Raw genomic sequence first — 14,322 nt, 5'->3', positions numbered from 1 at the left:
ACATAGCCTAGCATAGTCCTAGGCCTATCCTGGCATTTCAGCGATTTGTATGTTAATTTCTGCAAGTTTTAACAGAAATGAGCATGTGGCTCATTGGTTAGTGGGTTTTTGCAATTCTGAGTGTCCACGGTTCGAGAGTTGCTGGTATGCCAACATTTTTTAGATTTTTTTTAAACTGAAATAATAAAAATGCCCTCATAATTTGCCTTATTTTTTTATCATATTAAAACTAAGGTCTCTTTTTTTGTTATAATGGTCATCTGTTTTACATATAAAAATCATACCCTATTTTTTAGCCAGTTGATATAAAACAAAGGCTTATAGAGTCTCGAGCATGATCTTATTTTAAGTAACGACCTTAATTTTTTGTTCGAATATGATGTGTTTATTTTTTTTAATCAAAACTTGTACAAGTTTTGATTTATTATATAATCATCTCAATACTAGGTTTTTAATACAATATATAAAGCTCCACCATTCTTGTTTAATTAAAAACTTTCATGTCAATACAAAAAAATAAAACTTTTAATTTTTCTCCCATTAATTATATTGCAATCTTTCATTTGGCTTAAATGCCTCTTTTAATATAACTTTCTGACTTCGCCATTATATATAATGACACATAATATTAGAAAATTTACCGGCACGTTGAAATTTTTTTGCTGCAAAAGCCCTTTACACCAAGTTACATTAAAAAAAAAAAGAAGGGATCTTTTGATATAGGCGCCTCAGTTTTGAATTTTCTAGATCAAACATCCATGCCTTTTAATGATTTGATTAAACTTTTTTTTATCATAATTTTGGTGCTATATGCCCATTATATTGTAACAAATTTCCTATAATATAGCCTTTTGATTACACTCTCCTCCATTAGAGATAATTGTAAAAAAAAAAAATATTGGTTAGATTCAATTTATTTTCACAATAATGCTACAATTTAGCAATAATTATCTACGATTTAAGATATTTTTTTTTTCAAAATAGTTTAAAATATTTTTAAATCCCCCAAAATCAAACCTACCAAAATGAGTTTTTCTTTTAGTACGTTAAGAGAAAATAGGATTGAGAATACTATAAACGTACCAATACAAAATGTGTTCAAAATAAAACGTACCAAAATAAAAATAATGTACCAATATTAACAATATGTATCAAATGAAACGTACCAATTAATGATTTTAGTAAATTCAAACGTACCCGCAAATAATATATACGTAATGTATTGTACCTAATAATAATTCGTCAACAACTATACTTAAAAAAACAGCAAAAAAAATATAATTTCACAAAAACATTGAAAAAAATACACAGAGCTTATATGTTGATCACCAACTATTTGAAAAAGAAAAAACCATTTGGAAAAAAAATAATATCAAATGTTTGCATACCCCAAAAAAAAAAACTGTGATCGAAAAAACATATTTGGAAGAAGGGAAAATATAGTTTAATTACTAATATCTCCACTAAATAAGGAAAAGTGCATTGTGCAGATAAAAGGATAAATTCAAAAATTATTTTAATTTTAAAAAATAGAAGTAACTATTGGTCAAAGCACTTTAATCAAATTTTAAAAAAGTACAAATGTTTAATCAAAATGATATATAAAAACTGTAGGAGATTCTAATTTTCTCAAAAAAGAAAGAGGTAATTTAGACTTAGGACTTGGCCATCACACAACCCCTGCCCTCCCACTGCAGAGTACAGGCAGAGCCTCGGGGTCCCAGCTACTGTACTACTACATTTTGCCCTCATTTTCTCTACCTGTACCTCCACTTTCACCTCTCTCTCTCAGATTGCAAAGAAGCCCAGCGGCGGTGCATTTGGGTTTTACGTTAGTGGGTTCTTTCTCTCAGAAAGCTGGTGGTGGATTATGGGTTTCAGGTTGGTCGGTTCTTTCTCTCCGCCTTCACCTCTCTCCCTATCAGAGTGCAAAGAAAGTCGACTGTGCGTTCTGAATTTTAGGTTAGTGGGTTCTTTCTCTCCACCGCCATCTCTCTCTTGTCAGATTTTAACCCACAGTCATGCCATTTACAATGTATGCTTAGTTAGGCTGCTAGAAATTTTGATGGAATGCAAATTGTTCTCACTCTCTGGCAATTATTTGTATTAAAGTTTTGATGGAATGGGCTTTGTCGTTGAGCAGGTCTTGGGAAATGGAGTTTTTAAATCCTGAAGGAGTTGAACTTCCTCCACCTCCACCTCCACCCATGATTCCTCCTCATGTTGTCATGCTTGTAGCAGAAGAAAAGCCTGTTGAGCTATTTACGAATACATCAACTCCAAAACTTATTCCCATGGCAAGGCCTGCCAATGGAACAAAAGGGGCAAAGGATTCTGACCAACCATTTCAAAGTGGCGGTGAACAAGTCCTATGGAGAGAAAGAATTGCTTACTGTGGCGGTGACCAACCATTTCAGGTACTAACACGTCGTTTATTATGTCATTTTCTTGCTCTTTTATTGAATAAGGACATTGTCTCATTGCTCCTTTTGCACAAATATCTTGGAAGAATGCAAGCCCTGGGAGGGGCTCTGAGCATGTTGGGAGTGAGGGAGACGGGACGAGAGTTGAGAAGCAATTTCATTCCAAAACGTTAAAGCTGCAGGTCAACCTTGAGACTAAAATCCCAATGAAAGCAATTGTGGTTGAGTTTCTTATTAGTTAACTGTTGGTCCTATCTGAATTCCCTTTTCTGTTATTTTTTATATTTTTCTGATGTATTATATTTACATGATCTAGAGTTGCAACCAAAATTGAGCTTTAATCATTCTCCTGTTTCACAGATCAGTTTTGATTCCTCTTCATTGGAGGCAGTGTGGGTTCTTGATATCATCCTAAGGCAGAATGTAGCAAAACAGTGAGTACTTACTGTTGTTCTTTCCTCAGTCAGTCATCAGTCTACTCTATTGCATTTGTTCCTTCTTATATCCATGCCATCTGTAAAGTAGGCTTAAAAGATCATCTCAATTTCTGGTTTCTGATTTAATCGAAGAATTTACCGCAACACATTTATGTCTAGGTTCTTTCTGAAATCAAAACAAGAGCAGTATGGTGATGGAGAAGAAATTACATGTTCTGAATACTTTGCCGTTTATAAAAACCTACCGGTGTGTGAATCAGCAGATTTCCCATGCATCACTGTTGCGAAACTAAAGAAGCCAGCTTACTTTCCGCTTGAGGTGATACTTCTTCAACCATTTGTTGTTAAGGTTTATGTTGTATTTGCCTCTGTAGCTTTGCACCCTGGTTCCATTGCAACGCTATACCAAAACTTGGCACTCCTCATCTCCTTTGATTGCAATACATTTGACCAACCAGGGTCAGGTTTGTTTGTCTGTTTCTTCTGTTTTGGCTTTTAATTTGGTTATTGTTTTGGGCTCTGCTGCTTCATCAGGATAATGAGTGTGATTGCATTAGGAATTTGCAGAGGGATGGAGTCGAGCCTCTTCTAAGTATGACTCAGCTTCTCTCTTAGATATAACATGTTGCGTTTCAGATATCATGTTTTAAGCCTCTGTTAGGCAGCCCCATCTGGCCATTTGTTTTACAAATTCAGCATGTGTTCTAGAAATATTCTGGCTTACATGGTGCATTTTTTTTATTTTCTTTATTAATAATTTGATTTGCATGAGCGGTAGGTCTCGGGTTCGAGACTTGGGAGCAGCCTCTCCATAAATGGGGGTAAGGCTAGCCGACATTCACCTCTCCCAGACCCTGCGTAAAGCGGGAGCCTTGTGCACTGGGTACGACCTTTATTAATAATTTGATTTGCTGTACTAGTCAATCTCTGTCCTTCCCCTGCAGATGCATCCACTACAATGATTGTAAAACATGGCCATGTTCTGGACTTGCTCACTGCTTCCCAGATTGATTGGATGAAGGTAACGCTTGCTTCTTACATTTACATTGGTTTGAGCTTATAGTATTTTGTTCTTATTTCAAGATGCTCACAAACCTTCGTGTTTTTTTGTCGCTTTCAGTCATGAAAAGTCAAAATAAAAAAGCAGGCAAATGTGCAGGGCCATGGTCAGGGAGGGCCTATGGCCATAGGAGGAGGACGTGTTGGAGGTGGCACACAACCGGGTCCCCGCCGCCACCGTCCCATTGTATATGGCCAGCAGTGTGGTAATGACATTGATTTGATGAGGGAATATCACGAGGCGGTGGTTGCTAGTTTGAAATATGTCCTCACACTCCCTTTGCAGGATTATGTGAGTGTTGGGTACATGATTTCACACACACGGAGAGTTGTTGATGTCGATAGGAATCAGGCATTAACCGTGCTGCACCGAATTACCTTTATGATAAGGTGGAATGGCCAGAAAGTCCGATGGATAGTAGAGGAAGCTAGAATAGCTGTGTGGGATGATTTTCGCGGGACTGTCCAATCAGTAGAAATTGCTTCTCGTGTTGCAGGAACAATAGAGGTCAATATCCACGTTCATGTGAGATAGCTGGCTAGGAGAGAGATTCCCACCTTGACCTAATTGGTAAACCGGATTCGCCTTTGGGGAGCAGTAGATGGCGATTGAGAGAGGTTTGAGGTGCAGATAGCCGAGCAGGTGATGTATTACGACTCCGATGAGATTGAGACTTATAGCTACATGGTAGGCTAGGGAAGGCAGTCATTGCTTTGCGGGGTGTGTGGGTCTCGAGATAAAGATCAGTTTGTAAAGGAAGGAAGGAAGGAAGGAAGGAAGGGGCTAAGACTGTGACTGTGATTTAACAGTAATACAAGTAAACAATTCAAAAGTATAGGATTGTAGCTGACTTGTCGAACTAAACAATCTTTGCAAGGATAAGAATTTGGATCTAATCTGCTTTTGTTTTCAAAGTGATGAGATTTTTTGTAGTTGACTTGAATGATGTTGTGGTCTGAGGGCAGGCCTTATTTTAAGGGGTTAGGATTGCTCATTTCCCTTTTATGCTAACATTAGATCCAAATTCAGTCAGCTACAAAAAAATCTCATCACTTTGAAAACAAAAGCAGATTAGATCCAAATTCTTATCCTTGCAAAGATTGTTTAGTTCGACAAGTCCGCTATAATCCTATACTTTTGAATTGTTTACTTGTATTACCGTTAAATCAAAGTCACAGTTTTAGCCCCTGTAGCTATAAGTCTCAATCTCGTCAGAGTCGTAATTCATCACATGCCCAGCTATCTGCACCTCAAACCTCTCTCGATCTCCATCTACTGCTGCCCAAAGGCGAATCCGGTTTACCAATTCAGTCAAGGTGGGAATCTCTCTCCTAGCTAGCTGCCTTACATGACCGTGGATATTGACCTCTACTGTTCCTGCAACACGAAAAACAATTTCTACTAATTGGACAGTTCGGCGGAAATCATCACACACAACTATTCTAGATTTCCTCTACTGTCCATCGGACTTTCTAGCCATTCTCCCTCATCATAAAGGTAATCCGGTGCAGCACAGTCAATGCCCGATTCCCGTCGACATCAACAACTCTCCGTATGTGCGAAATCATGTCCCCAACACTCACATAATCTTGCAAAAGGAGTGTGGGGACATATTTCAAACTAGCAGCCACCGCCTCATGATATTCCCTCATCAAATCAATGTCATTTCCGCGTCGTTGGCCATATACAATGGGGCGGCAGTGGCAAGGACTCAGTTGTCTACCACCTCGGCCTCTTCCTTTCCCTTGAGCAAAACCTGCTCCGGGGGCGCCAACCCCCCCTTTTCTCCTCCTATGGCCATAAGCCTTCCCTGGCCATGCACATTTGCTTGCTTTTTGATTTTGACTTTCCATGATTGAAAGTGACAAAACATGAAGATTTGTGAGCATCATGAAATAAGAACAAAATACTTTAAGCTCAAACCAATGTAAATGTTAGAAGCAAGCATTACCTTCATCCAATCAATCTGGGAAGCAATGACCAAGTCCAAAACATGGCCATGTTTTACAATCATTGTAGTGGATGCATGGGGAACAAGCACAGAGATTGACTAGTACAGCAAATCGAATTATTAATAAAGAAAATCATAAAACAGAGACATACACCATGTAAGCCAGAACATTTCTAAAACACATGCTTAATTTGTAAAACAAATGGACAAATGGGGCTGCCTAACAGAGACTTAAAGCATGATATCTGAAACGCAACATGTTTTATCTGAGAGAGAAGTTGAGTCATACTTAGAAGAGGCTCGACTCCATGATGCTCTCTCTGAGTACTCACAGATTTCAGTGCGTGCGGAGGCTTATGTGCCAGAGCTCAAGGAGGAGGGCGTTAGTCTGCCAATACCTTTTCATTAATTACTTTAAATTTGTCTTGATTTTTGTTTCTGTCGACAAGGGAATGGATTTGCAACACGATGCATGCTTCCCCTTTCATTTATTCCTACTTTTTTATTTATTTTCAGCCGCATATGGCCCATTCAGGTGTTAGACCCTTGGAATAGTGCATCCTACAGAGGGGCGGTGGTAAGATACACTTTAGCTGAATCATACATGTATGTTTACATCCTACACATATATGCTGTAGATGCACTCTGTTCTAATTTGAAACCCGCCCCCCCCCCCCTCCTCCCCTTCCATGTTATTGCTGAGAAAGGCTACGCTTGCTGACAAATCTGGGAGTGCCAAACTCCGCAAAGAATATCCTAAATCATACGACTTGACAAGGTTAGTTTCCAAATCTCCTCGTGCTTATTACTATTTTGATTAATGCTGCTATGGGATTATTTTTTTTTTTCCATGTATGCTTTTGCTACTTTCTCAGGCAGTTTGTGGAGGACCGCAAACCACATACTTTAAATGCTTGGCAGCTGAGGGAGACGCATCAACACCTCATACCAGTAAGAATTCTTTTGTATCAAACATGTTTACTTCCCTCCTAGGAGTTCAGTCCAGTGGAGGTAATTACCACGTTCTAATTTATTTGAGCCTCTATGCAGGTGAGCGTGCATAAGGATGCAAAGTGCAACATTCCTGACATTGGGGAGACAAAGTCAGTTTCCAATTCCTTTTTTGTTTTGTTATCTCGATTTGTATTGCTACAATCTACAATAGGATTTGCCCTTTATGCTTTTGGTATATGCAATATGTATGCCATGGCCACATATAGGATCTAGTCATGCCATTTGTCTGTGTACATTACATGAAGTTGTAGGATTTCTCATGATTGTTTCATGGTTTGCACGAATTGGTGTCCTAGGTACCGAACCCTAAGTACCAAGTAATTTTCACTCCGGATCATTACATCAGATATGCATTATGCATACAGAACGGAAAACATACATGTTAAGTGAATGGTTTATCACACGGTTTTATCACCTATCCTGTGCCTTTGACTGCAGATACCATGTCTCTGGTGATAAGCCTCTCGGAGCATTTGTCAAGTTTATCCGGACCTATATCAGAGACTTTGACGCCGGACAGCCTATTTCTGTCTCATTCAAAAACACTAAACCTGCCTCTGGTGAGCAAAGCTGCAATTTCTTTTCTTTTTATTAAGCAATATCTTGTTCCCAAATTATTTATGGTTGTGTTTTCTTTGATTCTTGCACCGTTGCAGAGACCTTGATGTCTAAAATTGATGCGGAGAATAAGGATGAAGATGGATTTCTTCACATGACCTACACTGGAGAACAGAAAGAAGTGGTCGGTGCTGCAAGGAGTGACATAATTCCTTGCAGGGTCAGGAGGAAGACTACTGCTAATAGACTGCTGCAAGGAGTGACATAGCTCCTGGCAGGTTCAATAGGGGGAAGTTAGTTGTCGATTCCCTTGTTCTTTAATTATCATATTTTTTTTTGCTGCGATGGAAACTAGAATAAAGGTTGTTCCCTTTTCATTTATGCATGTAGGAAAATCGGGAAGATTCAGATTTCAAGGTGGATTGGTCTGTTGGACCTCTGGAACCATTATGTATACAGGTAGTTAATTAGTTGCCCTTTCCCTTGTGCATTAGATTATCTTGATTTGTATTTGCTACAATGAAATGGGATTGCTGTTTTTTCATCTATGCTTTGGATATTTGTTCAGGGATTACCCAGGGACTTACACACCAGAGTTTTTAAATGCTTGGGAATTGAGGGCAAGGGAACCAGATCATATACCCGTAAGACTTTCACTTTATTAGATATGTATATTTTCTCCTATGCCTTCGGTGGAGTTAATACGTAGGATGCTCTAATTTGAGCCTTTGTGCAGGTGAGTGTGGAGAAGGATGCAAGCAGTGACATTCCTGATATTGACATGACAAAGTTTGTTTCTGATTCCCCACAAATAGGAGGAAATGGAGAAGAAATAAGATGCACACGCTTGTGTTGGATGAAGGGTTCTCACATGTATTCTGTCACCTGTCCTATGTTTTTCACTGCAGATACAATGTCCACCGTGATATGCCTCTCAAAGAATTTGTTGATTTTATTCGGTTAAGGATTCAGCATGATTTTCCATGGAAGAAGTCGATGTTTGTCTACTTTAAGAACACCGAGCCTCCCATTGGTGAGCATAGCTGCATCACATTTTGGTTGTAGGCCGGAAGTAATAATATCCGTCGTTGTCCCAACATAGGTCCGGATGTAGTCACTCTAATTGTTCCAATGTTGCGCAGGTACTACCTTGATGTCCGAAGTCGATGAGAAAAACAGGGACAAGACGGGTGGGTTCGAATCACCTACAGTGGAAAAGAGAAAGGAGGCTGGACCCGCTGAAGAGCTCTGAGCCAATTATCTGAGCTGCTTAGATAGTACGTGGTTTGAAGACTTGAAACTGATCTTTGAGAATCAATGGCATTGCGTGAGACTTCAATGTGAAATGTTCTGTTGCCAACTTTTATTAGGTATTTTGTATATATAGTTTTAAGACTTAAAAACTGATCGGCAGATGAATGGCATCATTTGGACTTAAATGCATGGCGTTGAAAATTTAATTTGTTGTTTTGGCAGTCGGTTTATGTCTAATTCTCGAACCTAATTCACTTGGATCTCCGGGTTTAAAAACATGAAACGTTTTAAAATCTCTGTATTTATGTCTTGAGAAATGCTAAGGAGACTCTCAAAGTAGACTCCGGACTCTTCGCCACCTCATTTGTTCGGCTGCTTTTGCACATTGTTTTATGAGTTGGCACATGAATTGTGCCACAAAGATGAGCCGACAGAGAGTCCATGGAATGTCCTACTTTTAAGAGTCTCCTTAGCATTTGCTAGTATATCTTTGTTGACGTTTAGGTTATGGGTGGATCCATGATAGATGAATTTGAGGGATGCGATTGTTGCTCGGACATTCGCTATTGGGCTTTGTAGCTGATATTACAAGAGCTTGTATATTTTTTTTCTTAGCTGGAAAGCTCTCCAATTACGGGTGGTAAATTATTGATCTTCGATGGGAAGATGTAAATAGAAAGGTATATTTGCATCTTTCTTTTACGTTTTTGGAAGTTGGGTTACATCTTTTTCATTGGAGTAGAATTCTCAGAGATGTAAAATAAAGGGAAAATTTGAAAAAGGTTCAATTTTATAGCCCATCTTTTGAAATAGGTCAAATTTTTAATGACTTTTGACTTTTGAAATAGGTCTAATTTTTAGTCCAATTGGACCCATATCAAAAGAAATGTGGGACAACATCACAAACTTGTGGCTCTCTACCCCAGCGCGGGGCCGCCGCCGCTGCCGTCAGGTAGCTCTCCAAGTCCAAATCTTCCCACAAATGTTTGTTTTTTAGATCTTTCTTTCTCGAGTCATCTGAAATAGCAAACCAATGATCAATAACGTATTTAGAACCTCTGGAATGTAACAGAGTTAGAGAGATGTTTGTTCTGCAAGACCTTAGAAACCCCTTACGTTTCATGAAATGTAACATAGTTAGAGAGACGTTTGTAACCTTACCTTCGATAATAAAGCCAAATAGTTTATAATTGCATTGCCATGGTTACTTGCAATTTCACATCCGGAAAACTTTCTTTTGATATTAATGTACAGTGGAACTTTGGAAAGGTTTTTACAAACCCAAGTAGTCACATCGTCATTGTCACATATCTCCACCATATTGCACAATCCCAAATTTGTCTTGTAATGATAAAATACTTCGATTTCACAGTTTCTTGCATCAAAACCTAATCGTTGAAGTATGACATGCACTAACTCTTCATAAGTGACGTTATCTGGCCAACCGTTGATTTCACTTGACCATCAATGTATTTGGTGTCAACCCACCTACCATTGCAATTCAATATAGCACCAAACCTAGTCATTTTCTGAAATAATACAACCAAGATAATCAGTAATAAACAAATTTCATATAACCATCGAATGATTCTAATGACAAATTTTACGTACGTGGAAGGTGGTGACTGCTCGTTGGTGGTCTTGACCAAATGTACCGTCATGTATTTGTTGTAGTCGAAGAGGGAGGAGGAAGGAAAATAGGAGTAAAAGTGTGATCGGCGTGTATTAGGGAGCCATACACAAAAATATAACCAATATTACTTACAATTCTACTTTTTAGGATTAGGATCAATGGACAAATATTATACATCTAATGGTCGAAACTAAAAGTTAAAATGATTATCACTGAATTAATAGGTGATGTGGCAATGACTTCTCTTTTTTTTCTTTTTTAATATATAATATGAAATCGACTCATCAATGAGCCAGCAATAATATGGCAATGACTTTGCAATAAATTAACATAAATCTCAATTAATTAAAAGATTATTTTTCCATTGCAAATAGAGCCTCCATCTTCCTATACACCATTGTCCATCAAATAGAAAAAAATCAGCATTGTTAATGAGTTCAAAATAAACATAAAAAGACGAGAAGATTGTCATTAACTATTTGTTTTATATTTCTTGTTCAGAAAGCTTCCTTGGTCAATGAAGAACATGCTTAAAAAAACTTATGTAAAACCAATTTTTAGGGTTTAAAACCCCAATATTCCATCCTATGCAAATTCTGTATCTCCGGTAAAATTCCTGTAATAGTGACGAAATTAATAGCCTCAATGTTTGGTTACTAAAGTGCCTTTCCACATAAGATCATTCAACTTGTTTGACAATCTAATTGGTTTCATCCTCTTCGTCTTTTTTTCTTTTTTTAGGACTACACATGCTTTTCAAACCACCATCATATATTCTAGTATTTAGTTTCCAAGTGCTTTTCCAAATCAGAAGTTAAGTTTGTCCAACAATCATCCATGGATATTTCGTTCTTACTGTAACTTTAATTTAGAAGGTTTTATTTTGTTGAAATTTACATCGAGGACTATAAGTTGGTGCTCAGCTTGAATAGTGAGTCATGTCAGAGCGGTACGAGTTGAGCGCCTCGTTCGGCCTTGTTTATCCAACCCTACCCAGAGCACCATTCCACTACCTTTACGTCTTGTCCTATGTCTTTGTCACTGAATGGTAGTTGTCATGTGGCGTGATTGGCATCTGAGTACACCTGTCTTTGGGAACTCTGCCAACGTGCTCTTGGCGGGCGTGAGATTCTTGCATCCCCCGGTCGAGCTAGGCTCATGAGCAGTCGGCTACTACGCTCAGATATATCCTCCTGTCAGCTCTTTGAGCATTGGGCTTCTCAAATTTCTCTTGAGCTTTCTAAGACACTCTTCCCAACCCGCATCACTATTCGGGCCTAAAATTGCTCAGCGTTAACAACCGTTATACACTCATAGGTCCACATGTACGAACAATTTATGCTATTGTCGAAATGTACCAACTAAATAGCTAGAATTGGTGAAGTTGTTGCTCCAAATATATAAATTGATTAATTTTGTTAAAATTCCCAAGTCAAAGATTCCATTTGCACATCTATGTTCACACTTCTCGTCCGATCCCAAATATGCCATTCCAAAGTCCCATTCACACGTTGAATTTGAAAATCTAAGTAGCTAAGCTAGCCAGAAGAGATCAAGTATATATAATATAATATTTCCTTCGAACTGCTGCAGGGTTTGACCATTCCAGTTAATCTAGAAATATTTCTCAATTTCGTAGAAGCCATGCAAATCACGAGCCAGCCTGCTCTCGGCTAGTCAGCCAGCTACCTACCCTCCACACGTATACTAGAGATAGGGATTAAACGTGAGAATTGTGATCGATATTTTAAAAATCTCATTTGACATTTTAAATTTTTTATAGTTAAAAAAAAATACATTTATGAGGAATGTAGAATGAAAATTTTAAAGTACTAATAACAGTTTCCTTAAACATATACCATTTTTTCTCTTTTTACACTCTCGTTTGATTTTTTTGGATAATAACAAGAATAAAGTGTAATAAATAATTAAGATGCTAAAATAATGTGTAAAAATCAACTTTGTTAGACATATTAAAGAATGTAAAGAGTAACGTGTTAGAAATTTAACAAAATAAAGGTGCAATATATAATAAACGGCTACTATTAAAATTTTATTAAGATCTTTATGATAAAACTCTAGTAGGTAATACGCATGTTAAGTATGAGTACGAAGGTGATTAGTAATGAGTTGTTGGTTTGTGTGTCTGAAATCTTGACAAGCCACACTAATAAATTAATAACCAATTTGAAGAGATATTTTGTAGATATTGAGAATACGAGTCCCGTGGGCACCATTACACATATTATAGTAGGAGTACATGATTGAAGATTCATATGTTTCACTTTGAAAGTATATTAATAAAAAACATCAAAAGTTAATATGTCTCACTTTTATACTTTTATGGCTCGTTTACTAATCTGTAATTTGAATGAGAATAATTGAATTGAGGAGAATCAAAATCAGATTCCTATTGAAACTGTTCACAATTTTTTTAGGGAGCTTTAACGAAAAGCACCCGGTACTGTTCACTTTAACGAAAAACCACATTTTTACACAAAAAAGTCAATCCTGGTACTATTCACTTTACCCTTTATTTTGTCCTTATCATTAAAACTCAAAGTTTTCAAGCCCTTTTCATTAGTTTTCCTTTTTCTTTAGAAATTGAAGTAGGAATAGTACTGAACCATATAAGTTGTTACTAATTCACATGAATCAGACTGAGTCGTTTACTAATTAACATGAATCAGAATGAAATTCAATGTGATTACGAAAATGCTCATATTCTAATAATCTATTTTATATGCTAATCATTTTTCATTTATTATTTATTTTGGTAAAACTTTATTTTACTATTTAACTTTGTGAGAAAAACTTTGATTTTTTTATTTTGTTGATTTTTTATTTTTTTAGCTAAGAGACCAATTTTGGTGGGTTAATCCGAAGGGTAACCTTGAAATTTTAGAAATAAGTGAGTGTGGGTAATCTTGAAATTTTAGAAATAAGTGAGTGTATAATGGGGAGAAAAAAAAATCATTCCAATTATGTGGGTCCCACTAATTTTTTTATTCTCGAATATTTGGTGAACAACGGAATACTTTATAATCAAAATCCACTTCTGTTTTTTTGTTCTAATTACATTTACGTAAACGTGCCGTTAGAGTATATATATAAGGGGGCACGGTCAAACGTTACTTCAACTTGTAAATTGAGCTTCTAAATTAAGCCGAGCCGCTGACTTTGTCCTCTTCACTACTTTTCTAAATTGAACCAACTAAAAATCGACCTTGAATATAATATTGTTCGTGCATGCAGGTTCCTGGAGGCTGCAAGTGTCATATTATAACAATAATATTGTCAAGGTCTCGACCCAATCCCACCCACCTTTTACAACTTTGCTAGGGCTCCTATATATAACACAAACTTCCCCCATCGTTAAACTCTCTATTCTTTCAGCTCACTTTGAGGGCCTATTTCTCAACAACCCTAATTCTTAAGCTTGTTCGGCTTTATAAGCTACACGTAGCTGGAATGGGAAACTGTTTGAGACGCGATTCGGCGATGGTATGGGCAAGAGACGACGACTGGATTGATGTTTCTGAGCTTGAGCCTGATGCTAAAATGGCACACAGCCCAGAAAGGCATAGGCTTCTTGGCGAGATAAGATCATATTCATCGTCTGCAGCCTCGACACCTTCATTTTCTACTAGCACTAGTAGTACTGGAGGAGATCAAGTGAAGATCAAGATTACTAAGAAGGAGCTGGAGGAGTTGGTAAAAGGAGGAGGAAACATGCAGGGTCTGTCGTCTGTGGAACAGCTATTGGCTCGGCTCAGGATCAACGGCCTTGATGATCATGATCAGTACTATGATGATCGTGATGAGATGGACCATCATCGACCCTGGAGGCCTGTTCTCCAAAGTATTCCGGAGGTTAATTAGTTCATCATTCATATTACCATGCAGGTTTGAACGCCGATCATGATCAGAAATACCTCTAGACGACAGAATTTAGGCCTGAAATTAAAATTCTTTTGTTATGATTTTTTTTA

At 37.6% G+C, this 14,322-nt stretch overlaps 2 protein-coding genes across 5 annotated transcripts; both read left to right on the top strand.

Annotated features, from left to right (window-relative positions):
* The first annotated feature begins 1,663 nt into the window (after positions 1 to 1,663).
* On the top strand, positions 1,664 to 4,133 carry LOC103446717 (protein argonaute 4B-like). Of its 3 annotated transcripts, XM_029087602.2 has the most exons (8): positions 1,687 to 1,962; positions 2,144 to 2,417; positions 2,510 to 2,644; positions 2,784 to 2,857; positions 3,020 to 3,179; positions 3,395 to 3,452; positions 3,781 to 3,881; positions 3,981 to 4,133. In XM_029087602.2, exons 1-8 carry the CDS (start codon positions 1,871 to 1,873, stop codon positions 3,984 to 3,986), a joined length of 900 nt encoding a protein of 299 aa, XP_028943435.2. In that variant the 5' UTR covers positions 1,687 to 1,870; the 3' UTR covers positions 3,987 to 4,133. The 3 variants fall into 3 exon arrangements, with proteins under 3 accessions (XP_070662843.1, XP_028943435.2, XP_070662842.1); XM_070806742.1 differs by having other exon boundaries at positions 1,664 to 1,962; positions 3,781 to 4,071; XM_070806741.1 differs by having other exon boundaries at positions 2,510 to 2,605; positions 3,781 to 4,071.
* A 1,824-nt stretch (positions 4,134 to 5,957) lies between these two features.
* LOC108174305 (uncharacterized) lies at positions 5,958 to 8,903 on the top strand. 2 transcript variants are annotated; one of them, XM_070806744.1, is made up of 12 exons: positions 5,958 to 6,253; positions 6,386 to 6,448; positions 6,579 to 6,649; positions 6,747 to 6,822; positions 6,922 to 6,974; positions 7,324 to 7,445; positions 7,542 to 7,736; positions 7,834 to 7,902; positions 8,012 to 8,087; positions 8,180 to 8,232; positions 8,352 to 8,476; positions 8,586 to 8,903. In XM_070806744.1, the coding sequence occupies exons 1-7, from the start codon at positions 6,110 to 6,112 to the stop codon at positions 7,709 to 7,711; spliced, it is 699 nt and encodes a 232-aa protein (XP_070662845.1). In that variant the 5' UTR covers positions 5,958 to 6,109; the 3' UTR covers positions 7,712 to 7,736; positions 7,834 to 7,902; positions 8,012 to 8,087; positions 8,180 to 8,232; positions 8,352 to 8,476; positions 8,586 to 8,903. The 2 variants fall into 2 exon arrangements, with proteins under 2 accessions (XP_070662845.1, XP_070662844.1); XM_070806743.1 differs by having other exon boundaries at positions 8,180 to 8,476.
* Positions 8,904 to 14,322: the final 5,419 nt, after the last annotated feature.

This window comes from Malus domestica, chromosome 10, assembly GCF_042453785.1.
Source record: "Malus domestica chromosome 10, GDT2T_hap1".
Taxonomy (NCBI): Eukaryota; Viridiplantae; Streptophyta; class Magnoliopsida; order Rosales; family Rosaceae; genus Malus; species Malus domestica.
Note: the sequence above shows the minus strand (reverse complement) of the source record. Positions and strands in the feature narration are given on the sequence as shown.